At 43.6% G+C, this 27,712-nt stretch overlaps 1 protein-coding gene across 1 annotated transcript in view; it reads left to right on the top strand.

Annotated features, from left to right (window-relative positions):
• AGK (acylglycerol kinase) overlaps nucleotides 1-27,712 on the top strand; it is a 55,381-nt gene that overhangs the window by 606 nt on the left and 27,063 nt on the right. The window contains exons 2-3 of the mRNA XM_030543953.1: nucleotides 901-1,078; nucleotides 26,092-26,131. Of these exons, the coding sequence (XP_030399813.1) occupies nucleotides 969-1,078; nucleotides 26,092-26,131 (150 nt within the window). The 5' untranslated portion in view covers nucleotides 901-968. The remainder of the gene's footprint in view (nucleotides 1-900; nucleotides 1,079-26,091; nucleotides 26,132-27,712) is intronic.

The raw sequence follows: 27,712 nt of genomic DNA, 5'->3' as shown, positions 1-27,712 counted from the left end.
AACTCACAACCCTGGGTTCACGGTACTGCTACCCTTACTCCTGCGCTGCTGCAGGTGGTGGCAGCTGCCTTCGGAGCTGGGCAGCTGGAGAGCAGTTGCTGACTGGGAGCCCAGCTCTGAAGGCAGGACCGCTGCCAGCAGCAGCGCAGAAGTAAAAATGGCATGGTATGGTATTTCCACCCTTAATTCTGGACTTGTGCATGCTGAGCTGGGCCCTCAATCAGCAGCCGCCACTCTCTAGCTGCCCAACTCTGAAGGCAGCAATGCAGAAGTAAGGGTGGCATGATATGGTATATATTGCCACTCTTACTTCTGCACTGCTGCTGGCAGGGTGCTGCTTTCAGAGCTCGGCACCTGGTCAATAGTCACTGCTCTCCAACTGCCCAGCTCTGAAGGCAGTGCACAAGTAAGGGTGGCAATACCCCCTTAAAATAACCTTGTGACCTCCCTGCAATTGCCTTTTAGGTCTGGACCCCCTATTTGAGAAACACTGGTCTCCCCCGTGAAATCTGTATGGTATAGGGTAAAAGCACACAAAAGACCAGTTTTCATGGGGGTAGGCCATATTTCAAGGTCCGTGACCTGTTTTTCCTGGCTGAATTTGACAGGGCCCTAGGTATATGGTATGCAGAAACCGAGAGCATTTTTACTGACCCACTAAAGGAGGAGAGGATTTCCTCACCAGTTAGAGATGGTTAGGTGACTTTACAATAGTTTTCCTTTTGTGAAAAGCGTTTTTCTTGTGCAGGCTAACTGTGCAGACAGATCTGTCCCTCTATCAATAGGTGTTTTACAGCTCTTGGTCAGTGACTAGTTTCCTTGAAGGGAAAAGAAGCAGGGGTTTTAGAAGCAATAATATCACGGTTGTCTCTGCTCTCATTGAATTAATCTCATTATTAGCTCATCACACCGAGACTTGCAAGTTCTCATCTTCCGTCCTCTTCCTGCATTGCCCCGTGAAGATAGACATGGCCAGGGTGGTCAGAATGTTTAAAACCTTCAAGACTCACTGGAAGAAAACCACGGTTGGGGTCTGCTTGCTCACCTGGGGAGGAAACTGGCTCTATGGAAAACACTGGTAATTATTACCTGGCCTTAAAGAAGTACAATAACAATGAATCTTTGTCAGTATTTTTGCTAATACCTTTTGATGTGGCACGTGCACAGTAGTGAAGTTGGGCAAACATCTGTAAAACTTGAGGAGGGTGGTTATAGATAGAGCTGCTTGCTTTGGAACCTTTAAACAAAAAGGTTTTGTGAACAACCTACTGGGCAATGATAAGACTGTAATTTCCCTGAGAGGTTCTTACAGTGGCATGGTTATCCAGAGAGAAGCTGCAGTAGCTTGGTCATAGGAATTGTACTCCTGGGGGAATTCTGCACCAAACAATTAAAAATTCTGCACACAATATTTTAAAATTCTGCATATTTTATTTGTCAAAATAACGCAATGTAATCACTCTGGTTTCAATTATTTTGATATTTTATTTAAACTACAATACAATGGATGGAGAATGGGAGTAGGGAGCACTGGAGGAAATCCCCAAACCCCTTGCCTGATAGTAAAGTAGCTAGGTTTGACCCTTTATTTCTAGTTATTAGTCAACAAATATATGCAGCCATATAAGAACATAAGAACGGCCATACTGGGTCAGACCAAAGTCCATCAAGCCCAGTATCCTGTCCTCTGACAGTGGCCAATGGCAGGTGCCCCAAAAGGAATGAACAGACAGGGTATCATCAAGTGATCCATGCCCTGTCACCCAATCCCAGCTTCTGGCAAACAGAGGCTAGGGGCACCATTCCTGCCCATTCTGGCTAATAGCAATTGATGGACCTATCCTCCATGAATCTATCTAGCTCCCTTTTTAACTCTGTTATAGTATTGGCCTTCACAACACCTTCTGACAAGGAGTTCTAGAGGTTGACAGTGCGTTGCGTGAAAAAAATACTTTCTTGTGTTTGTTTTAAACCTGCTACCTATGAATTTCATTTGGTGGCCTCTTGTTCTTGTATTATAAGAAGGAGTAAATAACACTTCCTTATTTACTTTCTCTATACTACTCATGATTTTGTAGACCTCTATCATATCCCCCCTTAGTCACCTCTTTTCCAAGCTGAAAAGTCCCAGTCTTATTAATCTCTCCTCATACGGAAGCCATTCCATACCTCTAATCATTTTTGTTGCCCTTTTCTGACCTTTTTCCAATTCCAATATATCTTTTTTGAGATGGGGCGACCACATCTGCATGCAATATTTAAGGTGTGGGCATGCCATGGATTTATATAGAAAATATCATATTGCCTCTGTCTTATTACCTATCTCTTTCTTGATGATTCCCAACATTCTCTTTGCTTTTTTGACTGCTGCTGCACGTTGAGTGGAAGATTCCAAAATCTCTTTCCTGAGTGGTAACAGCTAATTTAGACCCCATCATTTTATATGTATAGTTAGGATTATGCTTTCCAGTGTGTTACTTTGCATTAATCACCATTACATTTCATCAGGCATTTTGTTGCCCAGTCACCCAGTTTTGTGAGATCCTTTTGTAGCTCTTCGCAGTCTGCCTGGGACTTAACTGTCTTGAGTAGTTTTATATTAAATGCAAATTTACCCCTTTTTCCAGATTGTTTATGAATATGTTAACTAGGACTGGGCTCTGTACAAATCCCTGGGGGACACCACTGTTTACCTCTCTCCGTTCTGAAAACGGACCATTTATTCCTACCCTTTGTTTCCTATCTTTTAACCAGTTACCAATCCATGAGAGGGCCTTCCCTCTTATCCCATGACTACTTATTTTGCTTAAGAGTCTTTGGTAAGGGACCTTGTCAAAGGCTTTTTGAAAATCTAAATACACTATATCCACTGGATCTCCTTTGTCCACATGCTTGTTGACCCCCTCAAAGAATTCTAGTAGATTGGTGAAGCATGATTTCCCTTTACAAAAACCATGTTGACTATTTCCCAACAAATTATGTTCATCTGTGTGTCTGACAATTTTGTTCTTTATGATAATTTCAACCAATTTGCCAGGTACTGAAGCGAGGCTTACTTGCTTGTAGTTGCCAGGGTCACCTCTAGAGCCCTTTTTAAAAATTGGTGTCACATTTGCTATCCTCCAGTCATTTGGTACAGAAGTTGATTTAAATGATAGGTTACAGATGACAGTAGTCCTGCAGTTTCATATTGAGTTCCTTCAGAACTCTTGGGTGAATACCATCTGGTCCTGGAGACTTATTACCGTTTAGTTTATCAATTTGTTCTAAAACCTCTCCTAATAACACCTTAATTTGGGACAGTTCCTCAGATCTGTCACTCCAAAAGAATGGCTCAGGTTTGGGAATCTCCCTGACATCCTCAACGGTGAAGACCGATACAAAGAATTCATTTAGTTTCTCCACAATGGGCTTATTGTCTTTGAGTGCTCCTTTAACATCTTGATTGTCCAGTGGCCCCACTGGTTGTTTAGCAGGCTTTCTGCTTTTGATTTATTTAAAAAATGTTTTGCTGTTACTTTTGGAGTCTTTGGCTAGCTGTTCTTCAAATTCTTTTTTTGGTCTTTCTAATTATATTTTTACACTTCATTTGCCAGAGCTTATGCTCTTTTCTATTTTCCTCATTGGGATTTATCTTCCACTTTTTAAAGGATGCCTTTTTGCCTCTCAGTGCTTCTTTTACTTTGTTAAAGCAGCAAAGAATCCTGTGGCACCTTATAGACTAACAGACATTTTGGAGCATGAGCTTTCGTGGGTGAATACCCACTTCGTCAGATGCATGTGGTGGAAATATCCAGGGGCAGGTATATATATGCTAGCAAGCAAGCTAGAGATAACGAGGTCAGTTCAATCAGGGAGGATGAGGCCCTGTTCTAGTAGTTGAGGTGTGAAAACCAAGAGAGGAGAAACTGGTTCTGTAGTTGGCAAGCCATTCACAGTCTTTGTTCAATCCTGAGCTGATGGTGTCAAATTTGCAGATGAACTGAAGCTCAGCAGTTTCTCTTTGAAGTCTGGTCCTGAAGTTTTTTTGCTTCAGTTCGTCTGCAAATTTGACACTATCAGCTCAGGATTGAACAAAGACTGTGAATGGCTTGCCAACTACAGAACCAGTTTCTCCTCTCTTGGTTTTCACACCTCAACTACTAGAACAGGGCCTCATCCTCCCTGATTGAACTGACCTCGTTATCTCTAGCTTGCTTGCTAGCATATATATACCTGCCCCTGGATATTTCCACCACATGCATCTGAAGAAGTGGGTATTCACCCACGAAAGCTCATGCTCCAAAACGTCTGTTAGTCTATAAGGTGCCACAGGATTCTTTGCTGCTTTTACAGATCCAGACTAACACGGCTACCCCTCTGATACTTTTACTTTGTTGTTTAAACACGGTGGCTCTTTTTTGATTCTCTTACTATGTTTTTTAAATTGGGGTATACGTTGAAGTTGAGCCTCTATTGTGGTGTCTTTAAAAAGTTTCCATGCCGCTTGCAGGGATTTTGCTTTTGGCGCTGTACCTTTTAATTTCTGTTTCACTAACCTCCTCATTTTTGTGTAGTTCCCCTTTCTGAAATTAAATGCTGCTGTGTTGGGCTGCTGTGGAGTTTTCAGTGCCACGGGGATGTTTAATTATATTATGGTCACTGTTACCAAGTGGTCCAGCTATATTCACCTCTTGGACCTGATCCTGTCCTCCACTTAGGACTAAATAAAGAATTGTCTTTCCTCTTGTGGATTCCATGACTATCTTCTCCAAGAAGCAGTCATTTAAGGTGTCAAGAAACTTTATCTCAGCATTCCTTCCTGAGATGATATGTACCATGTCAATATGGGGATAGTTGAAATCCCCCATTATTATTATTGAGTTTTTTATTTTAATAGTCTCTCTAATCTCCCTGAGCATTTCAGAGTCACTAACACCATCCTGGTCAGGTGGTCTGTAATATAGCCCTACTGTAATATAACCTTATATTCTGCAGGTCTGGCCGATCGCGGCTCCCACTGGCTGTGGTTCGCCGCTCAAGGCCAATGGGGGCGTCGGGAAGCAGCGGCCAGCACATCCTTTGGCCCATGCTGCTTCCTGCCGCCCCCATTGGCCTGGAGCGGCAAACCGCAGTCAGTGGGAGCCGCGATTGGCCAAACCTGCGGACGCTGCAGGTAAACAAACCGTCCAGGCCCACCAGGGTGCTTATCCTGGTGGGCTGTGTGCCAAAGGTTGCTCATCCCTGAACTAGTGCAATTGTTACCTTCACTTGCATGTTAAAGTACTATTTTCAAGTGCTCATCAATAAGCACACATGTGATTTCAGCATCAGCACAACTTTAGTTCACGTGATCGCATTCTAGATATGTCAGCATCTGCCATAGCCAAAATATTGATTGCCTTTTGGAATAAGATCACCTGCTCCTCCCTCACCCACTAGAGCAACAGCATATACAGTATAGTATCCACTGTTGCTTGTTTCAGTTATCTCTGTAATAAATGTTCCCCATAGGGGTCTCAATCCTGGACTCGTTTCTGAAAAAGATTTAAACAGACTTAAATTTCAATCCCAATTTTTAAGATTACTGTTAACATGATTTCACTATAATGCAAATATAGCCAAATGATTCCGAAGTGCTATTGCTTTGGGAATTGCAATTCGCTCCATCATCTCCCCGTGTCTTTTAAATCAGTGCGACAAGGGCTTAACTGTTTCTTTTTCCCCTAATGTTAAAATGCTGCCAAGGCCTCAGTGGAGAACAAATCTGCTTATGCTGTATATTATATTTTTCTTATTTCTTGTTCCGTGTTCTTTTTTTCTTCCTAGGGATAGCAGCATTAAATCAGAATCTTTGTTTTGAAGTGTCAGTCTGCTTTGGCTGCTTCCTTCATGCCTAACTCTTGGGGCTTAATTGACTTCAGGGGAGTTACACCAGCAGAAATTTTGGCCTATAGACTTTTCTTTGTGATAGTGTAATTGGTTACTATGCCACTGATTGATGCCGTGGAGCATGACAACTTCAAGTGCGGAATAAGCAGTGACAGCAGATGAACGGAGGTTCTGATTTCATGTACATGCCTCCAATAACCAAAAGACCAATGAAAGAGAAATGTCAGCTACACTAAATTATAAGTAGAAATGTCTCTTCTTAATAGGTTGCCTTTCATGATTTTTCTATGAGGTGCCACTGAGTCTTTGAGGCTGTTCTCCCCTTTCTCTCCCAAGAAGCAGCAGAGAAGCTGACCTGAGGTTCCTATGAGAAAGTTTTGCCCACTCTCCTGGGTGCCCAAATAGAACCATATTCAAGCACTTTCTGCTGCATGGGGGCAGGGGGGTCAGGCGTTGGAGAACCCTTGAAGGTGACTCCACACTCCCTCCTCGTGCATTCAGTACTGGTCCCCTTGTCTTGTCATGAGAGTAGTTGGCACAGAGAATTCCATTTTGCATCATGTTTCTCCCCCACCCCAAGACACATCAGTCCATTTATGTGAGCTTTATTCCATTATTATTTGTATTACAGTAGCACCTAAAGGCCCATGCAAGATCATAGCCCCCCTGTGCTAGGCTCGTTATCTGTATGTAGCAAGGCACATCCCTGCCCTGAAGAGTTTACTGTCTAAAATAGACAAGACAGACGTATGGTGGGAGGGGAAACAGAGGCACAGAGAGGGAAAATCACTGTACTGCCTTTGGCCCACATGGTGTATTCTGGAGTACTCTTTTCTACTTACTGTAAAATGTGAACATTTTGCATATGGTATATTTCGCGCTTTAAATTGCAACTAATTTTTGTGCAGATGGTCCTGTGTAATTACCTGTAACTTAATAACTAGTGTAAATTAAATTTCAGTTGTTTTTAAATTTATTTTAAATAATGAAATTTAATTGAGCAATTATTTCAAGTTCTGTAGTATGTCCTACAGAGAAGTGATTATGTTGGACAAAGCACAAGAGAATATGCTGTGGGGAACAATGCCACACAGGCAGGAGAGAATGGACTAGAAAATGCTTAATAGGTCCTTGATATCTCTAATCTATATAATTCTATTTAACTTTAAAAAGGCACCGTAAAGTTTGGTAGGTCTGAGAGTTTCATATACTTTTCTCCACTTACATCTCTTTGAAAAGTATCTGAGATTCTCAGTGTCTTAGTCTTAGAATCTCTCTCTCTTTCTCTCCTGTCTGTCTGTCTATAAAATATATATATATAAAATGTTTTGGTGGTAAAAGACAGTACGGTTAGGACTTGAAAAATGTACCTAATCCCAACACATCCTAGCCCATGTGAAAAATATGCATGTTGCCACACCCTCCTGAAATTAAAAAGAATAAAACAGTTGTGCACTATTTATTGTGTGCTGTGTTTGATTACAATAAATTGTCATTCACCTTTCTACATATGTTTTAAAATTTTGACTTGCTATCTCTTTCACCCTCCTCCTTGCCCCCCCCCCCCTTTAAATACTTTCATTTCTTTCTGGCCTTCAATCCACAGTATTGCTTTCAGAGCATTCAAAAACTATCAGGGGGTAGCTGTGTTAGTCTGTATCCACAAAAACAACAAGAAGTCTGGTGGCACCTTAAAGACTAACAGATTTATTTGGGCATAAGCTTTCATGGGTAAAAAACCTCACTTCTTCAGATGCATGGAGTGAAAATTACAGATGCAGGCATTATACTGACACATGAAGAGAGGGAAGTTACCTCACAAGTGGAGAACCAGTGTTGACAGGGCCAATTCAATCAGAGTAGATGTAGTCCACTCCCAATAATTGATAAGGTGTCATCAATTCTAGAAGAGGCAAAGCTGCTTTTGTAATGAGCCAGCCACTCCTAGTCCCTATTCAAGTCCAAATTAATGGTGTTAAATTTGCAAATGAATTTTAGTTCTGCTGTTTCTCTTTGAAGTCTTTCTGAAGGTTTTTTTGTTCAAGGATAGCTGCTTTTAAATCTGTTATAGAATGTCCAGGGAGATTGAAGTGTTCTCCTGCTGGCTTTTGTATTTACCATCCCTGATGTCCGATTTGTGTCCATTTATTCTTTTATGTAGGGACTGTCTGGTTTGGCCAGTGTGCAGCAATGCCCCTCTGCCATGTACATTAGCCAAATAATGGGGATGGGCTGTTATCCAGGAGCAGCATCCAGCTGAGAAGCTAAGTGGTCCTTCCACCAGTGGTGGGGAGTCCTAGCAGGGTCCTGTCTGTAGGCCCTGTTCACCTAGACCACCTTTCTTACTGGTCTCCCTTCCTATCACGGACCTTCTTGGTTGCTGCTACAGTGGGTTGGGGGTGGAGATGTCTCTGTACTATAAAGAATGATTTAAATAGAACGTTGTGACATTTGTTTTTTTTTAAATCCTGTTTTAAACATGTTTTTCCCCCTTTTGCTCCTCTGTGTTTAGAAGGGTCTCCTGGACAGGCCAAAGAGACGCACCAAATGCTTTCAGGCACAACCCTCTCTTCCCCCTTCTTTTTTCTCTCTGTGAGTGCACCTGCTTGTTTCTGTCAGTTTTGGCTCCACAATGCTTTTCCTGGCCAACACACTTCCACGACTCTAGGGAAGGGGCCTGCATCATCAAGGAAACAGTGAAACTGACTATAAACAAAGTGCTGTCAAAAGCACAACATAAATAAACAGGAAAAAATAGAGGGAAGTTTTTTAAAAAACATCTAATCTCTTTCAGTTTCAGTAATGTTGCGGATTACTTATTACAAAAGTAATCACATCATTTTCACACGGAAGTGTGATTTTTCAAGTCAATGCCCCTTTAACCTCCCTGTGCTTCAGTTTTCCTGTCTACAAAGTGGAGATAACACTTTCCTACCTGACATGGTTTTTGTGAAGATTATTAATTCATTTGCAAAGTGTTTTGAGTTCCTTGGGTGGAAGATGAAACATAATTGTAAAGTGTTATTATTTATCTCAAAATAGTATTTCTTGTGCTTGAAAACAAGGCTTGACATATAGATCTTTCTTGATCTCTTTGGAGAGCTATTGCTGGGGCAGGAGACAGAAGCCAAAAGACAAGTTGAATTATTTATGTGCAAACTTAGTTTAAGTTTTTTTCCCATCCCTTGTCAGAATGCCAGATTTATGTGGAAAGGAAAGATGGATATTGCTAGGAGTATCTTGAGCCTGGTGGGACAGTAGCCTTTAAAATACTCCTTTGCTTAAAACTTGTCTGTTGTTTTATTATTTAGTACTTATTAGGTATTGTTTCTGGTTTTCTTGTTGTAATCCATTCTGGCTTAGAATTTGCTTGTTTCATCTTTAGTATATTCTGATTTGAAGTATGTCGTTAAAAATAGAGAGCTCCAGGTTCATCTATAGCACTGTATAAATACAATAGAAGGGAGTGTTAATCCTTAGGAAACTAGCTAACCTCTCCCAGATGGACATTATATAGGAGTGATCTAATTTCCAGGATTTCCCCATAAACCTCTAGGGGCTGCTATCCCTAGGGAGGAGGATGTGTCTTTTGGGAAGTAGGGACAGGTCAGGAACTTTGTCTATAATTACTCTTCCATTGATGGAATGTGCTGCAGCCTCTGGGCTGTCAGAATGTGGCAACACTTTTTCGTGCAGTTGGTGACGTACTGGTTACACCAGGGAGCACTAGAGGTGCATTTAGCCCCACATACCTGGTGTGCGAGGCAACACCTGAAGCACTTAATAAACTGAGCATAGATTATGTTGCCTGTGAGGTTTGCCGTTGTCAACATCTGAGGCTAAATTACTATGCATGAGGCGTACTTGACTAGACTTGTATCTATCCTTTTAGAACAGATTAAAGGTTTAGTGAAATCTTGTGCTTCTGTTTCTGGCACTGCTGGAGTGTCTGACGAAAGGGCTTGCTTTAGTTGACATCAATTCATATTAGCCTCTGACATTCTGGAATTAGCTGTCTGAGGCTTTGCTCGTTCATATGTGCAGCTGAAGGAAGGTTTTTGGCTCCCTTTGGCTTTTCCATCCTCTTCTCAAGACTTTGCAGGAAGAAACTCATTTAGTTTTTGCCATTTCAAAGTTCATTCCTTTTTGGGTTCAGATGCTGTGATTGTACCATTAATTGGAGCTATTTAAAGTAACAACCTCTCCAGAATGGCAAACCAGCCAAAGCCATCCTAGATTTGCTTAGGGACAGAAGAATTCTGGAGTACCTGCTTTTGGCCAAATCCTCCCTTCAGATACACACGTGGCTCGCACTGACTTTACTGAGAGCTACACGTACATATTTAAGGCAAGAATTTTGCACTTGGTCTTCATAATTTCTCCATAGTTGCACCCCTTTCCTGTGGGAAAATTGGTTAGTGTCCTATAGGGGATGGGCCCCCAAATCTACCTTTGGGTATGAAGAAAATGCCCCTTCTGTCCTACAGCTGGTAACAGAAAGAGAGAGGAGAGCATGGTAACTCGCCACCATGCTAATCAGATGGCAGAGGATTGTGGTAGCTCATTCTAAAGATCAAAGAGCTGGTATCAGCCTTGCTGTGGCAGACACAATTTTTAAATGCAGCATTTGCCGCAGGGAGTGACAGTGGGTCATTGCAGTAGCCTTTCACCTTCAGACATGTTAGTTCACATCCTGATTGATTTAGGTCACGAGTGAAAATGAGTTTGGCATGTGAGGTCCCATATTCTAGTCTGGTGGATGGTATCGCTTTGAGAGAGGCACTGAACTGGAATAGCTGAGATATAGCAGGTGAAAAGTAAAATATGCAAGAAAGATGTGAGAGTTGAATGGGAAGGGGGATAATTTGTACCATACCTGATTGGGCTGTGCCCAATTATAGCCCTAGTTCTATTATTACAAAACTCTAATTTCTCATAAAATACGAATGCTTAAAAAAATCCAAGTTCTTGCATTCAGGATAGAGGCTGCTCCAGCGGCTCAGGAAAAGGAAAGGTAGAATCCAGTCCTGCTGCATGTGAGTATGCTTCCATTGACCTTCCCTGGACTTATGCCAGTTTACACCTGGGTTTCCTTTTGTCGTGTGTGTATACTGTCTGGTGTATCATATTTAAGGATGTGCTCAAGATGCAAGGTGAAAGCTTAAGGTAAGGGTGCTTTGTATGCATGCAGCTATGTGACAATTCTGCACTTTTGTTGAAAGTCAAATAGAGGTTTATGTGAGACATTGGTTACAAAATCAAGGTGATAGAGTTGAATTATCTTTGGAAATGGGGAGAGGACAGGATAGATAACCTCATCTGGTTATATCACTGCATGGTAATTGACTGGAACTACAGTAGAGTCATTTCAGAGGATCAAAGAGACTCTGTGACTTGGCTGGCCTAAGTGGTTATGATCTCTAAAGTCCTAAAAGTTTGGAACCCCCCGGTGACAGATTGCTTTTTCCTTACATTCCATCTCAGCGGTTAGATGTAATGAGTTGGTATTGGTACTTGTTTCTGGATTAGAACTCTCCAAGACTGGCAACAGGGTCTGAATTGGACATCCTTGTGGGCACGGTGCACAAATCATCTCCTTGAATGTGAGTGGGTGCCTTGTCCAACCTGCTCTGCAGACGTACTCCACGCAGTATGTGAAGTCCAAACTCTTTCCCATCACTCACAAAGAAAATAACAATTATAACATAAAAGTCAGCTCCCTCACCTCCCGTTTATCCCGGTGACATAATGAGTCACCTGCTTACGTGAGTTCTGCCAAATAAAGTTTGCTAAACTCTTTCCTATCACGCTCGGCACCTGCTAACAAAGTGGGGGTTTCAGGCAAATGCTGCCAGCCTGTTACAGTGATGCTTTTGATTGGCTCTTGAATCATAATTGACAGAGTAGGCTTTTATATTTATTATATCAAAGTGATGGGCACCACGTATAAATATCTGTTTTAAATAAATGATGCATTTTCACCTTCCATATGTAACAAACAAGGAGTTGACTTTCACCATAGAAAATATTGGCAAGGTTCACAGGGCTTTGGCTCTCATTGCCAGTAAGCTAAGTGTCATTGGTAGCATTAATTTGATTGCTGCACTTTATGTCCCTGCCAGATGATAACTCGGTTTGTCACTTTTTTGAAGGTTCCATCCTGAGCAGCTGCTGCAGCTTTTTGATATTAACTTTGTAAAAAACATTGAGCATAAATGCAAAGTCTGCAGAAGCTGATTCAGACTGAGCATCTGATTTTTCACATCCTCCCAAAGCCAAGCTTGTAATAGAAACACTGATATTCTGGTTGTGCCAAGTGGCACGGATGCTACAGTTATATCAGGAAAAGCCAAAGGCCTCTTTGATATAACCAACATCTTTTAGGAGCTGCTGTTGTGGTAGTTTTAGTTGTTAAGTGCTGAACCTGTGCTCGGTGCTATTCAAAAGACAAAGGAAGATGTAATACTCCCCTTGGGTGATTTTTGAGTAAAACATTGGCCTTGATTCTCAGTCCTGGCTGCAGAAACTCAGTACCAAAACTGGGAGAAGAGAGCACCTCTGAATGTTCAGGATTCGGGAGGTATGAGTTAGAGGAGCCACAAGGGATATTCTAATGTACACTATGCTGCAACAGCTCTCAGTGGTCTGGCATGGCAGCCCAGAATAGCTAGAGTGCAATAGACTCTGGCCATGTGTCCTTTCTTCCTGTGGCATGCCCCTGTGCTGGGGCAAGGGAAGGGGAGGATGCCATACTGCTGTTCTGCTGGGTCTGTGTCACTGGGGGTGTTTCCAGATGGCAGGTTCTAGAATCAGGACCACTATCTTTATGTTCAACACTATGTAACAGAAGACCAAAACTAATTTACAGAAGCAACAAACAGTATTTTCCCATGTGGGTTCTTCACATAAAATCCCCTCCTACCCTGTCCACCCTTCCAAGACTCTGCACCACTGTGACCTTTCTTACTGGAGAATTGGATGGGACTCTTCAAAGAGCTTCACTCTGGGCTCTGTCAATGGAGTTGGTCGATGAGACACTTCTTCCCCTTTTTTTCTTCTCCCTTTTATGGGGTAACCTGGCTAGCCCAGTTGTAAGCAATGTAATGGTTAATTTCGACATCAGGAAAGCAGCACCAGATAAACCATGATGCTGTACTTTAAATTTGTTTTGCTGTAAGGCATAAGCTGTGTCTGTAAGCCTCAAGGGAAAGACCAGGGTAGAAATTGCTTCATGGTTTACCTGTGGATATCAGCATAGTTACAGGAAATATCTGTGCACTCTTTCAGGCAATATGATAGATCAGTCAGCTGGTAAATATGTAACTTCTCTCTGCCTTTTTCTCCTCCTTATCAGAGTGTTACAATAATTGTTTCATTATTTACTATTTGGTGCTGGTAAATAAAATACAGAAAGCAGTACAAAATGTCCCATGTTTAACTAACCATTCTTTGCTAGCTTGCATTTCAAACATCTGTGGTCTGATAACCCAGTATCCACAGAGCCTGAATCATGTTTTATGGACAGAAGGCTGAAATGTTACCAGCTTATCTGCTGTTTTTTGAGCGGTATGGTTCAAACTATGACAAACTTTATCTGTAGAAGCCCTTAGAAACCTATTTTTCGGAGATTTGGTTCTACCACATGGAATGAATAAGGGCAGATGAATTGTGGAGGAGAAGTACTGGTACTTCTCCCAGCGTTTGTTTTCCTTTTTAACAGGGAGGGCAAAAACAATTTACCAAGGAACCATAGGGATAGACTAAATTGGTAAAGAACTTAGAATTAGAGCACAAGATAGTAGCTACCTTGGAAAAAGTACTCGCTTATAACCTTGCTCACTTTGACTCTAGGAAAGAAGGGGTAGCACCAACCATGCAGTGAAAACAATTATGACCTAAACATATACTGAATCTAAAAATTAACAAAGAAGGAAATGAATGAAAAACCACAGTGGCAGGAGTTCCTGTGTTTGGAAGTGTCATGCGCATGCTCTGATGAGGCTATTTAGCATATCAGTGACTTGACAGGTCACTGTAGACAACCTGCATCTGGAAGTTGGTTTTAGAACTGCAGAAGCTGCAGACTTTATGGAATGTCCGGGTTTAAACTTGCAGTTTGTGTAAATTGGTTCATGGGATTATTTGTGTTATTTGCCCACATTCACCATATCTGGCCTTGAATACAAATATTAAAGAGAGCACGATGGGACGTCCTGCTTGGGGTTCCCAGAACTGTAAGCCACTGTGTTACCCCTCTCAGCCTCAGCAGGTAAGAGCTTTGCTATTGCTAAGGTATGTGTCAGCTTCCTGCTACGTCAGCTTGTCTGCGTTGCCAACAGATTATTCAGGACACTGTCAATCCAATCTTGCCTTGCAGGTAACAATCAGTGAACTCCAGAGTTCCCCAGAGACTTCTCCCTGCAGTGTCTGGTCCCTCTCACTGGACACTCACAGAAATTATTAAGTTTGCTGCCTCCAAAGAGACAGAACATGTACCAGCCTGTTAGTTTAACTGAAGAGTCACACTTTGCTATAATACACAGCACAGAAATGGTTTTGTAATAAAACAAGAATAAGTTTAACAATGAACAGAAGTTTAAGTGATGGTAATACTATAAAAACAGATATAGTTACATACAAAACTAAACATGCTTTCTAGTGACTAAAAGTCAATTTCAGCAAGTTGTTATCTTTGTCTAGAGAGACAAAGATATTACTCCCCACCTTCACAGGCTTAGATGGCACTGAACCCTGAGTCTCCTCAGTGATGGATAACTAAAGTGTTTGTCCAAATAATATGGCCTTAAAAACTAGACCATACTCAACTGTTGACAAAGAACTCCCTATCTGTTAATAAGGTACTGTCTTCTCCTGGGCTGAAAATTGGTTTGGATAGATTCATCTTGCTCTATATCAGGGGTAGGCAACCTATGGCATGCGTTGCGAAAGTGGCACGCGAGCTGATTTTCAGTAGCACTCGCACTTCCCAGGTCCTGGCCACCGGTCCAGGGGGCTCTGCATTTTAATTTAATTTTAAATGAAGCTTCTTAAACATTTTAAAAACCTTATTTACTCTACATACAACAATAGTTTAGTTATACATTATAGACTTATAGAAAGACTTCTAAAAGACTTTAACTTCTAAAAATGTTAAAATGTATTACTGGCACGCGAAACCTTAAATTAGAGTGAATAAATGAAGACTTGGCACACTGCTACTGGAAGGTTGCCGACCCCTGCTCTATATCCTCAAATCCATCAAACTCAGGCTTTGGTGGATCCCAAGCGACAGTGAATTTTAAAGTAGAGGTTCTCCACCAATAATGGACTGCTGCTTCACTCTAGGAGGTCAGCACTGGGTATGAACAACAAGAGCATGCCATCTGATAACTGCTGTAGGACATGGGAGAATTGATATTGGGGATAGCCTAGTCCAAGCCATAATTTGCTTACTGAGCTGAGACCAGAAGGTTGCAGGTGGGGCTGAAGTATCTAGTCAGTGGTGCAGTATGGACTTACTGGGCTATATTAATAACTTCATGGTTTACTGTTTGGAATTAGCCGTGAGGGTTCTGTTACCCTGGCTGTCAGTATAGCAAAGGTAGGGAAATATTTGACATGCAATCCATTTCAGAGCTGGAATTGCTTTAACTATTATTCCATAGTAAAATTACTGCAATTAGTCACAAATCTGTCACTTCTGGAAGTAATGTTCCTGTTTTTTAATACAAATGATTTATTACTTTAGTTTTAAAGAGTAAACATTAGGTTAAAGGAATGCTACTGCCTCTGAGGAAAACTTTGATAAATATTCCAATTAGGCATTATTTGGAGGATATATTATTTATATGCTTTCTCTCTTGTTTTTGTCTTTCTTTTGTCTTTTTGTTATTACTAAGGCTATTTCCATGGCTTTTGTGTTGCTGAGTCAATTCATTTGTTCCCCTAATTTATTTCTCACCAGAAATCACCATTCCTCTGCTTTTGTGGCATCATGATTGAGTGCTACAGTAACCGATGGTGATGTAACAAAGAGCAGACTATCTGATTCTGAGTGAGAGATAAACAGCCTAAGATTGTGAAATTGTATGAATCGATGATCCTGTTTTAATGCAAATGCCTTTTACAAGGTATCATGTTCTGGAATGCAACCTAGACCAGTAGTAGGTTGTGTCACCATCACCATTTGTCCTATAACCCTGGGTGCCTTAAAAAGCTCTGCTGCTGTAGCTCCCTGGCTTGGACGCTTCCAACCAGCAGACAAGCATGCTGTTGTCTGAGTGTCTCTGTGGTGTGCAGGCCTGGTTCAGCACTCTGATACCAGCAGCCTGCTTACAACACAACAGCCCCAGCCTGGTTTCCAGCAGCCTTGATTATGACTTGCTGAGTGACCCCAGCACACCCCAGTCCTGAATTTCCGCAGAACTGTCTACCCTGAATGTCCAGCACTCTCCTGGAGCATTCAGAGGAGAGATAAGGTCCATTGCTTCTTCGAAGAGACACAAACACAGTGTTTTGTTGCTTTAGCTGAGGTTACGATTAAAAGTTAAACAAATTTATTAACAAGAAGAAAGTGGTTCTAAGTGAATTCAAGGGATAAAGACAAAAAATGGTTACACGAAAATAAAAGTAAAATACACTTTCCAGTGGTTAAGACTTAATTCAACGAGCTACAGCCTTGGTTCAAGGTAGATTTCTTACTGGTCTTTTTCTTCCCAGCCACGGCTGACTTTCTGTCAGTTAGGACCTTCCTTAAAAGTACAAAGGTGCTATTTTTCTCTTGTTGGTGAAAGATCTTTGCCTAAGCAGGTTTCTCACCTATGTTCAGTTTCCAGAGACTTCTTGGTTGAAGGGCCCATCTTTCTTAACTTGCAAGAACTCTAGTCCCTTGTGTCTGTCCATTGATGAAATGCCAAGATGGTGTCTTCTCTCTCCTTGTATCTTCCCAGACTCACTAGTTTGTCCCCAGGCTCATGATCAACTCATGCTATTCTTCCCTGCCTCCGGACAACCCATTCCTCTGCTGATTCATATGTAAATTGGGCTTCCATTGTTTTTGGTCACACTGCTTAATTTAATTGGAGACAGGTAAATGGCTGCCTTTCCTCCTGTCTGTGAGAAAACCTGTTTCTCCCTGTGTTTGGTCACAGATATTAAAGCATAATATCATTAAGTATCCATATTTCTTCATATGGTGTTAATACGTATATTTCACAATTATATTAATCACCAGTATGTCATGAGCTTTCATAGAAGATCTTACCTGACACACTTTTATAATACAGTAATATTGTATTGCATCAGTTGATTCAGTTACTTATCATTGCAGGTTCAGACTCCCCCAAGATGTTATCTCCCCAGCTTCCTAGGTTGATGGCTTTGCATACCTTCTAAGTAAAAGTGCCTTCATTGTCTCTTCCTGATGACCTGCAAATACAGCCCTTTATCTGGGGCAAACTGGGCTTATGCATTGCTTGCCAAACATATTTTAAGAACATAATTCTAGCACATGTCCATAACTCTTTGTACGCGCCTATACATACATCACACAAGAATATTAATGATCAGTGAGTTGTTAGTTGTCCCACAATATGTTACATGCCACCTTTTCGGGTATATATCATGACAACAGTATGATATGTATAGTAAGTATGTCAGGCCTGACAAGAGTTGCTGACACAGTTCAGGGACTCCAGAAATGGGCTGCCCTGCCCTTCAGTTGCTTTTTCCTTTGATGCCCCCAGTCCTGTCCAGTCAGTATTTGTTTTGATATTTTTTTCGATTTATTATACACTCACTACAGATTTTAAGTTTTCATTGTGCTGGCGATTTTTGTATTGACAGTGGCCTACTCTTCAAATATTTTCAGGGGAATGCTAGGGATACTTTTGGTGCTCAGAAGAAAGGTTTAGGGAGGTGGTTTTGGTATTTTGGAGGCAATTGGGGCTTTTGGTACTGTGGATCATCTCACATTTTGGTACTGCAATGCATCGTCTCACCTTCTTTTATGTAAGGGTAGAAGTGACTACTTCAGGTGACGGAGTTTGAATTCTTTTTTTTTTCTTTGAGGAGTGTCCCTGTGGGTGCTCCACTTTAAGTGTCTGCACTTCTAGTTGGAGACTTGTGGTAGCAGTGCCCCGGTTGGCCACACATGTGTGGCAGCCATCTCACGCCACTCTGAGTGGTTATCCCACGAGCACAGCCAACTGCCAGTCAGTTCCTTCCTTCTCTACTGCCCTTGATTTTGGCAGAATGACAGCAGTGCTCTTATCTACTCTCATATTTCTGTAATCTCTGCCCTTTCCTCAGTTAATTTTCCTCATTGTATTTCTCTCCATTCATTTTTTTTTTAGTTTTCACATTTAAAAAACAAAAACTTCCCCATTTTTCTCTCTGCCTGAGGCAGGCAGCCGCTGAAGAGGCATTAGACTGGGACTATTCCCATTCTTCATTCAGCTAGCCTCTCAGACGTGCCTGGTTCTCCAGGTTTCAGGCTCTGTCTGACCTGCAGACTCTCAATACCAGTGACAGATGGCCACTCACAGTGTATCTGTTGCCTGGGTGGGAGACACGTTACCCAAAAGTGTCCCCACTGCAAGAAAATCACAGCGTGGACAAGAAAGGCCAGGCACTGCCGATTAAAACTTTTAATGATGGAGAGATCCCTCAGACCCCAAGTCCAGGACACCGATGGCACTCAGAGCTCTGGACCATGAGGTACCAGGTCTGGTACCGAGACATCCCGAGGAGCGAAAGACCCTGTGCAGTCTCGCTCTCTTAGCAGCAAAACTAAGCCTCATAGGTCAGCACTGAGGGAACAGATGCCTCAGGCACACAGCAACACTATGGCGCCACCTGCTGCACCAATACAATATGACAACTCTGCAGCACCGACAACACTTCCTCTGGTTCCCAGCCTGAGCTTGCCTGCACTCGGGACCGAGTCTCCCAATACCGCAACAATTTGTTAGCCATGCGGACCTACTCATTGCTTCCACCCCTGGAACTCTGCACCCTGGCCAGGTCAGGGCCAAGCTTTATCACTACACCTCTGGCTTGGGCCCCTCCTTTCTCCAGTGACGAAGAGGAGGAAATGGAGACACTAATGGGCACACCTCACCGCCCCTCTCCTCAACCTGGTCCCCACTCGGCCGTAGGGCGTGGGTTGGCAACCCCCACAGTGGGTGCCCTCTCCCATGGTTTTCCTACTTCTACTGGGATCCATGGGCTTTATACAGAGCCCAAAACTCCCAGCCATCCAGTCTACCTAGGTCCATGACACAGTGATTGCCTCTGCAATCTGCTCCAGCTTCACCAGAACTGCTGGAGGAGGAAGCTGAAAAATCTGTGGACAGGCCAGAGGGTCGCACACTCCCAGCTACCCTTTCAGGATTTGTTTAAAAGAGTAGCTGGTTCATTAGACATCTCACTGGTGGAGTTACCGGAGACTCAACATAAGCTGACACATATATTGCAAGCTTCTCTGTCAGCCAAGATAGCACTACCCATTAATGCTGCCATCCTGGACCAAGCAAAAACCATATGGCAGACTTCAGCCATGGCCCCACCTTCTTGTGAGTGATCTGACAAGAAGTACTACGTGCTGGCTAACGGAGCTGAGTTTTTGTTTACCCACCCTACTCCAAACTCATTGGTGGTAGAGGCATTTAATTAAAGGGGGAAGCAACATCAAACCAGCCCCCCCGCATGATAAAGATTGGAAATGCCTAGACCTCTTTGGCAAGAAAACCTATTCATTGGCGACCCTCCAGTTTTTTATAGCAAACTATTGTGCGGTACTGTTCCAGTACACACACAACATTGTTTCTTAGATGTCATATTTTATTGAGCACATCCCAGCTGACAAAAAAGAGCAATATAAAGCTGATATAGCAGAAGGTTTCCTCATCACCAGAACTGCCCTGCAGGCTTCTCTGGATTCTGCTGACATGGCGGATTGCTCCGTTGCCACATCCGTTGTCATGCAGAGGGAGTCATGGCGCCATCTCTCTGGCTTCCTCAGGGAAGTTCAGGTGACAGTAGAGGATTTACCTTTGGAGGGGCAAAAATTCTTTGCAGAGAGCACGGATGTCTCCTTACGCACCCTGAAGGACTCCCGTGCGACACTAAAGACACTTGGAATCTATATCCCTGCGAACAAAAAGAAACCAGGCAGATTCTACATCCAATGATTCCGTCCTGCCTCATACACTCAGCCTCAACAACGTTATGATCAACGCCATAAGCAGCGCCAGAAGAGACGCTGTCAGGTGCAGGAGCCATCTACTTCTAAGCAAACATTTTGAAGTGTTGGTCGAGGACACGAGAGTCTCACATTCTTCAATTCCAGAGTCACTGCTAATTTCCAGCCCATTTGGGGACTGCCTTACAACCTTTTACCCAGTCTGGAGAACCATCACCACAGACAAGTGGGTTCTGGAAGTTATACAGAAGGGCTATTCCATCCCTTTCTTTCCATTCCTCTTACCCACCTCTCTTTCCTGTCCCTTGTCAGAGACCCATATCACGAGTACCTGTTACAGCAGGAAATACACCATCTCATGCAACTAAGTGCTGTGGAACCTGTACTGGTTCAGCACAGGGGTCGGGGTTCTACTCACTTTACCTTCTCACTCCGAAGAAAACAGGTGGATGGAGGCTCATTCTGGACTTATGCCAGCTGAACAAGTTCTTGAGAACACAGTGCTTCAAGATGGAACCCTAGCAACCGTAATTCCGGCGTTAGAGAAAGGAGATTGGCTCTTGACCCTCAACCTTCAAGACGCTTACTTTCACGTCACTGTCCACCCAGTGCACAGTAGATTCCTACGATTCACTCTGGGCAGCCTGCACTACCAATACAAGGTACTTCCCTTCAGCCTCTCTGCGGCTCCAAGGGTTTTTTCCAAAGCCTGTGTGACCATATTCCCCTATCTAGACAACCACCTGCTAAAAGCACCAACACACGATGAGGCAGTTCACGCCACTCTAACCCTATTTACAAACCCAGGGTTACTAATCAACCTACAGAAATCCACCCTGACCCCAACCCAACAACTGGACTTTATAGGGGCACACCTCAACTGTGTCACGGCATCAGCACGGCTACCCCAACAGTGGTTTCTTGCCTTAACAAACCTAATCCCAACAGTAAGACACAGTCCACAAACATCTGCCAGAACGTGCCTACAATTTCTTGGACACATTTCAGCTACCGTGTTTGTCGTGAAACATGCCAGGCTGCATGTGAGATGTCTACAAACCTGGCTACGCACTATATATGTTCCTCACAGTCACTCGATCAACAGACAGCTTACAATGCCCAGCAGAGTGAAAGACTTGCTCGCATGGTGGACAAAACAAACAAATGTCTGTTCAGGCATTCCCTTCCAAAGGGAAACCCCATCAGTCACTATCACCATAGACATCTCTCTGGTAGGAATGGAGGGCACACTTGGCCGACATCATCATCCAGGGCCAATGGTCCCCAGAGGAGTCAAATCTCCACATAAATCTACTGAAGCTCCGAGCAGTTCGAAATGCCTGCCATCACTTTCTCCCCCTTATCTGCAACAAAACTTCCAGATTCTCACAGACAATTTGGTGACTATGTTTTATATAAATCATCAAGGAGGGGCCCGATCATACCTGCTGTGCACAGAAGCAGTTCACCTTTGGCAATGGTGCATCTCCAACAACATACACATCACGGTATCCTACCTACCTAGAAACCAGAATGCCACAGCACACGACCTCAGCAGGAACTTCTCACGAATGCACTAGTGGGAACTAGACCCACAAATTCTGCAAACTATATTCCGACAATAGGGATTCCCCTCAATTGACATTTTTGCCACGACCCACAATGTCAAATACCCACAATACTGCTCCCGAGCGGGACTGGGACACAACTGTCTCAGAGACGCCTTGTTATAACCTAGTCCCAGATTTGGACCTTAGCGTCCAAAATATGGGGGTTAGCATGAAAACCTCCAAGCTTAGTTATCAGCTTGGACCTGGTAAAGCTGCCACCACCCAAAAAATTAGAGTGTTTTGGGGCACTCTGGTCCCCCCAAAAATCTTCCCTGGGGACCCCAAGACCCAAATCCCTTGAGTCTCACAACAAAGGGAAATAAACCTTTTCCCTTCCCCCCTCCAGGTGTTCCTGGAGAGATACACAGAAGCAAGCTCCGTGAATCTAAACAGAGGGATTCCACCCTCTCTATTTCCAGTCCTGGAAACAGAAGTACTTCCCTCTTCACCCAGAGGGTATGCAAAGTCAGGCTAGTAAATCTAACACACATTGATTTCCCCCTGACTTCTTCCTCCCACCAATTCCCTGGTGAGCACAGACTCAATTCCCTGGAGTTCCCCCCCCCCAAAGAAAAACTCCAACAGGTCTTAAAAGAAAGCTTTATGTAAAAAGAAAGAAAAATACATAAAAATGGTCTCTCTGTATTAAGGTGACAAATACAGGGTCAATTACTTAAAAGAAATATTGAATAAACAGCCTTATTCAAAAAGAATACAATTCAAAGCACTCCAGCAACTACACACATGTAAATACAAAATAAAAAAACATATAAATCACTGTTTTATCTTTTTTGTACTTACAACTGGGAAACAGAAGATTAGAAAGTAGGAAACAGACAAATCCTTCCCATAGCCGAGAGGGACAGATTCAAGACCAGAGCAAAAGACTCACACACAAACTTCCCTCCACCCAGATTTGAAAAAGTCTTGTTTCCTGAGTCTGTGGTCCTCTGGTCAGGTGTTTCAGGTTACTTCTTTTCAGGTGAAAGAGACATTAACCCTTAGCTATCTGTTTATGACACGCCTTCCTTAACAAATGGGAGGCCCTGCTCTGGTACACCTTCCCCCTGATTTTTCTGTTGAGTTGTGTTCTACGTAAGATCAGACAAGACAAATCCAGAGTCATCTTGATTGCACCAACATGGCCCAGACAAACATGGTTCCCATATCTGACCCAGTTGTCTGTCAGATCACGAACGCTTCCCCTCCTGCCTCACCTACTGACACAGGATACAGGACGTCTCCATCATCCCAACATTCCAACACTTTGTCTCAAGGCATGGCTAATCCAGGGATGACAGAACTCAAAGCATGCTGCTTCAAGGAAGTCCAAAACATTCTACTTAACAGCCGACATCCCTCCACATGAAAAACATATGCACGCAAGTGGCAAAGATTCTCCATTTGGTGCCTAGAAAAGCAAACCATTCCACAATCGGCCCTGTTACCTACTATCCTTGAGTACATATTGACACTAAAAAAATCGGGCCTCTCAACTAGCTCACTCAGAGTGCACTTATCAGCTATCACCACCTTTCACGACAAGGTGGACAGACTCACGGTCTTCACCCATCCACTGACTAAGCACTTTCTCAAGGGTATAGAGAACACTTACCCCACATTAAGGGACCCGACCCCTATGTGGGACCTCAACCTTGTTCTCCATGTCCTCATGGGGAAACCCTTTTAACCTCTAGTGACCTGCTCATTCCGACATGAAGGTTGCCTTTTTTAGTAGCTATCACATCAGCATGAAGGATGGGACAGTTGGGTGCCCTACTGGCACACCCATCTTATACCATGTTCCTCAAGAATAAAGTCACCCTACGCCCACACCCTAAATTCATACTCAAGGTCGCCTCCCTCTTCTATCTTAATGAACCCATTTACTTACCTGTATTCTTCCCCAAGCCGCACGCCAACAACAGGGAGGCGTCCCTTCACACACTAGATGTCCGCAGAGTGCTGGCGTTCTATATAGAGAGAACAAAAACATTCAGAAAATCGTCCTGGCCATTCATATCCACAACAGAATGATCTAAAGGCCAGACCATTTCTAAACAGAGACTTTCTAAATGGATCTCTTAATTGTATCAAACTATGTTGCCAAAATTACAATTTGCCAACTCCTTCTAGACTTCGTGCACACTCCACTAGAGCTATGTCCACATCCATAGCCTTTCTCAAACATGTACCCATCATAGGTATTTGTAAAGAAGCTGCCTGGGCATTGCCCCATACTTTCACCAAACATTATGGAACAGCAGTCAGCTGCAGACACTCACTTTGGTCAATTGGTGCTTTCCACCATACATACATCAGCTCTGAAGCCTCTCCTCTCCATCGAGGGGTACTGCTCTTCAGTCACCTAAAGTAGAGCACCCACAGGGACACTCCTTGAAGAAGAGAAGGTTACTCAACTTGTGCAGTAATTGAGGTTCTTGAAGATGGTTGTTCCTGTGGGTGCTTCACTACCTACCCTCCTCCCCTCTGCTTTGGAGTTTTGGCTCGATCCTCTGGGGTAGAGAAGGAACTGGTTGGCGGTTGGCTGTGCTCGTAGGGTAGCTGCTCAGAGCGGTGCAAGATGGCTGCCGCGCATGTGTTGCTAACCGGGGCCCTGCTACCACAAGTCTCCAGCTAGAAGTGCAGGGTGCCAAAACACCTAAAGTGGAGCACCCACAGAGACAACCATCTCGAAGAATCTCAGGGTATGTCTACATCTACAATTTTGCAGCGCTGGTTGTTACAGCTGTATTAGTACAGCTGTATAGGGCCAGCGCTGCAGAGTGGCCACACTTACAGCAACCAGCGCTGCAAGTGGTGTTAGATGTGGCCACACTGCAGCGCTGTTGGGTGGCTTCAAGGGGGGTTCGGGGAACGCGAGAGCAAACCGCGGGGAAGCAGGTCTCCTTCCCCGGTTTGCTCTAGCGTTCCCCGAACCCCCCTGCAAGCAGATCTCCTTCCCCGCGGTTTGCTCTCGCGTTCCCCGACCGCCCGTGCAAGCAGGTCTCCTTCCCCGCGGTTTGCTCTCGCGTTCCCCGAACCCCCTCCCCGCAAGCAGGTCTCTTTCCCCGTGGTTTGCTCTCGCGTTCCCCGAACCCCCATGCAAGCAGGTCTCCTTCCCCGCGGTTTGCTCTCGCGTTCCCCGAACCCCCCTGCAAACCGCGGGGAAGGAGACCTGCTTGCTCGGGGGTTCGGGGAACGCGAGAGCAAACCGCGGGAAAGGAGACCTGCTTGCTCGGGAGTTCGGGGAACGCGAGAGCAAACCGCGGGGAAGGAGACCTGCTTGCTCGGGGGTTCGGGGAACGCGAGAGCAAACCGCGGGGAAGGAGACCTGCTTCCCCGCGGTTTGCTCTCACGTTCCCCGAACCCCCCTGCAAACCGCGGGGAAGGAGACCCGCTTGGGGGGGGATTCGGAGAACACCGGAGCAAACCGCGGGGAAGGAGACCTGCTTGATTACCAGAGAGGCTTCCTCAGGTATGCTGGGATACCTGCTTGTTCCACGGAGGTCAAGAAAAACGCTGGTAAGTGTCTACACTTGATTACCAGCGCTGGATCACCAGCGCTGGATCCTCTACACCCGAGACAAAACGGGAGTACGGCCAGCGCTGCAAACAGGGAGTTGCAGCGCTGGTGATGCCCTGCAGACGTGTACACCTCCTAAGTTGCAGCGCTGCAACCCCCTCACCAGCGCTGCAACTTTGTGATGTAGACAAGCCCTCAGTAACTGCACAAGATGAATAACCTCTTCCCCAGCCAAGCAAATTTTATTATTAGCTAATTGACCCACTACACCCTGGCCCATTATCCACCATTACATTTACTAATGACAAATAAGTACGTTTAGTCTAGAATTTCTGCTGAAATGATCAGTAGTGAAATAGTACTGATACACTACAAGACTTCATTGTTACAGCTCTGTGTATGTGTATTGTTACATACATTAAGGTGTATGGGGTAATTTACGTCTCTCTGAGTTATTGTTTCAGGCTGCCTGCAGACTCAGGCAGATATCAGTTGCTGCATTCATTTAAGTTCAGTTCACAATCTGAAGGTTTTAATCACAAGCATAATAGCTAGAGATTTAGGGCTTTGTAAATTATTATACCTGATGCCCTGGTCTTTAGTAATGAAAAAGGGGGTAATAGCTAGAATATATATATATAAATATACACACACGCACACACACGCTATATATGTGTATATATATAGAAGCAAAATTATTCTTATGTAGAATGTTTTCCATATGGTGTTTAAAGGTCTCAGTCTGATATTTTACTGGCTGTCAAAAACAGTAGAAAGAGGGCAGATGCATATGTTTTGAAAAAAAACTAACCATTTCTGCCTTAGCTCCTTAAACTTTATGTTATGTTAACATCCATTCTCTTCTTTCTTTTTCCTGATAGTGATAACCTGCTAAGGAGAGCTGCATGCCAGGAAGCCCAGGTAACACCATTTAATGTGATACAATTAGATTAAAATCCCCATCTTATCTCAGTTGTGCAGGACTCCTGAGATTCTCCCAGCAGGTCTCATGTACGTGACAAGCCTGACAGAGATGCTGGCTGTGTTGTTTGTTTTGCGTGGTTGTGGGTTTTTTGTTTTGGGGGTGGGGGGAGGGGTTGCTACGAAACCACAGGATGAATAAGGCCCCCTTCCTTCAACAGGCTGGTGTACTTAATTGTACCTGTAATTCAGTGCCATAATAAACAATGCAATTGCATCATTAAGGTAGTTCTTGGTACTATTCAGTTTGCATGATCCTTCAGTTATGGAGATTTAATTGTTCCATCTGTCTGCAAAGTGATGGTGAAGAGGAAATAGATTGACAGAAGTGGAGACTGAAATTTTATATATACCATAGAACAGGTACAGCAGAAACCATATAAGGTGCTTCATGCTAATTTTAACCTAGAGAGATTATCTCTGGGGCTGATGGGGTAGTCAAGTATCCTTGCCCATTCAATCCTGTGTGTGTCTATCAAGGGTATCAGTTGTGGTGGCTGATTTTGTAATATTCCGACTTGTCCACAAGGAAGTGGACGAAGACCATCAACTTATTTCACATAGGATTCTAGTGAAAGTCTGCGTGGTTGTCCTTTGGGAGCATTGGCCTCACTACTTTCTCTTTACACATCTACTCCTGCCATCTGGGGTTTGTAAGGCCAGTTAACTAGGGAAGACTTCTTACTGTAGTGTTCCTGCCAGGGAAGCCTGCTCTTACCAAGTATTCTTTCATTGGGTGGGTGCTGTTTTCCAGGGACTGCGCCACTGCACACTCCATTCTCATCCCACTGTTGACACAGTAGATATTTCAAGAGTCTTACTGCCTTCTTGCCCGTGCCAACCAAAGCTTGTTCTGATCATGCTCCCCGTGCCAGAACCCTGACAAGAGCCCTCGTAGGGCTCTGAACCATCGCCCATCACTATAGTATTGGCCTGCCGAGAGGTGTGGGTGTAAATTATTTTTCTCCTCAGACATCATCACCCAAAGTAACTGCTCACTAGTGAGGACCACAGAGAAACCCCAATTTAGACAAAGTGCTGCGAGGAAGAGTGTTCTCAGCAGGGTGACCCAGGCTGTGCAGCTTCTCGCCAGAAGAGAGTCTATGGACCCCAAGCCTGATCAAAGTATAAGAGAACCTTTTCAATAGCCAACCTTTCCCCATGAACTCTACTCACAACAAATCAATGTATTTCCCCACATTTATACATTCAAATTCTCCACTAATTCTGATAGAAAAGGTCAGTTGCTCTAGACTCTTATGCTTTCTCTGGTCTTGCTCAGTGCTTAGATAACAAGTGATAAGTGCCTTATATGTCACCTCCAATAAATAGCGGTTAGTACCTCACTACCTGAAAGATGCTGCCAGACTGGAGGGAGTTCACGGAAGAGTAAAGATGAATAAGGGGTTTGAGGGATTGATTTGATTTATAAGGAAAGTGTCTGGTAAATATGAAATTGAAGTATTAGAGTTAACTTAAATTTGATTAAGGAAGTGTACAGGTGTTGTAAAGAAAGGCCCT

Source organism: Gopherus evgoodei, chromosome 1, assembly GCF_007399415.2.
Source record: "Gopherus evgoodei ecotype Sinaloan lineage chromosome 1, rGopEvg1_v1.p, whole genome shotgun sequence".
In the NCBI taxonomy this organism is placed as follows: domain Eukaryota; kingdom Metazoa; phylum Chordata; order Testudines; family Testudinidae; genus Gopherus; species Gopherus evgoodei.
This window is presented reverse-complemented; position numbering and strand designations above follow the sequence as displayed.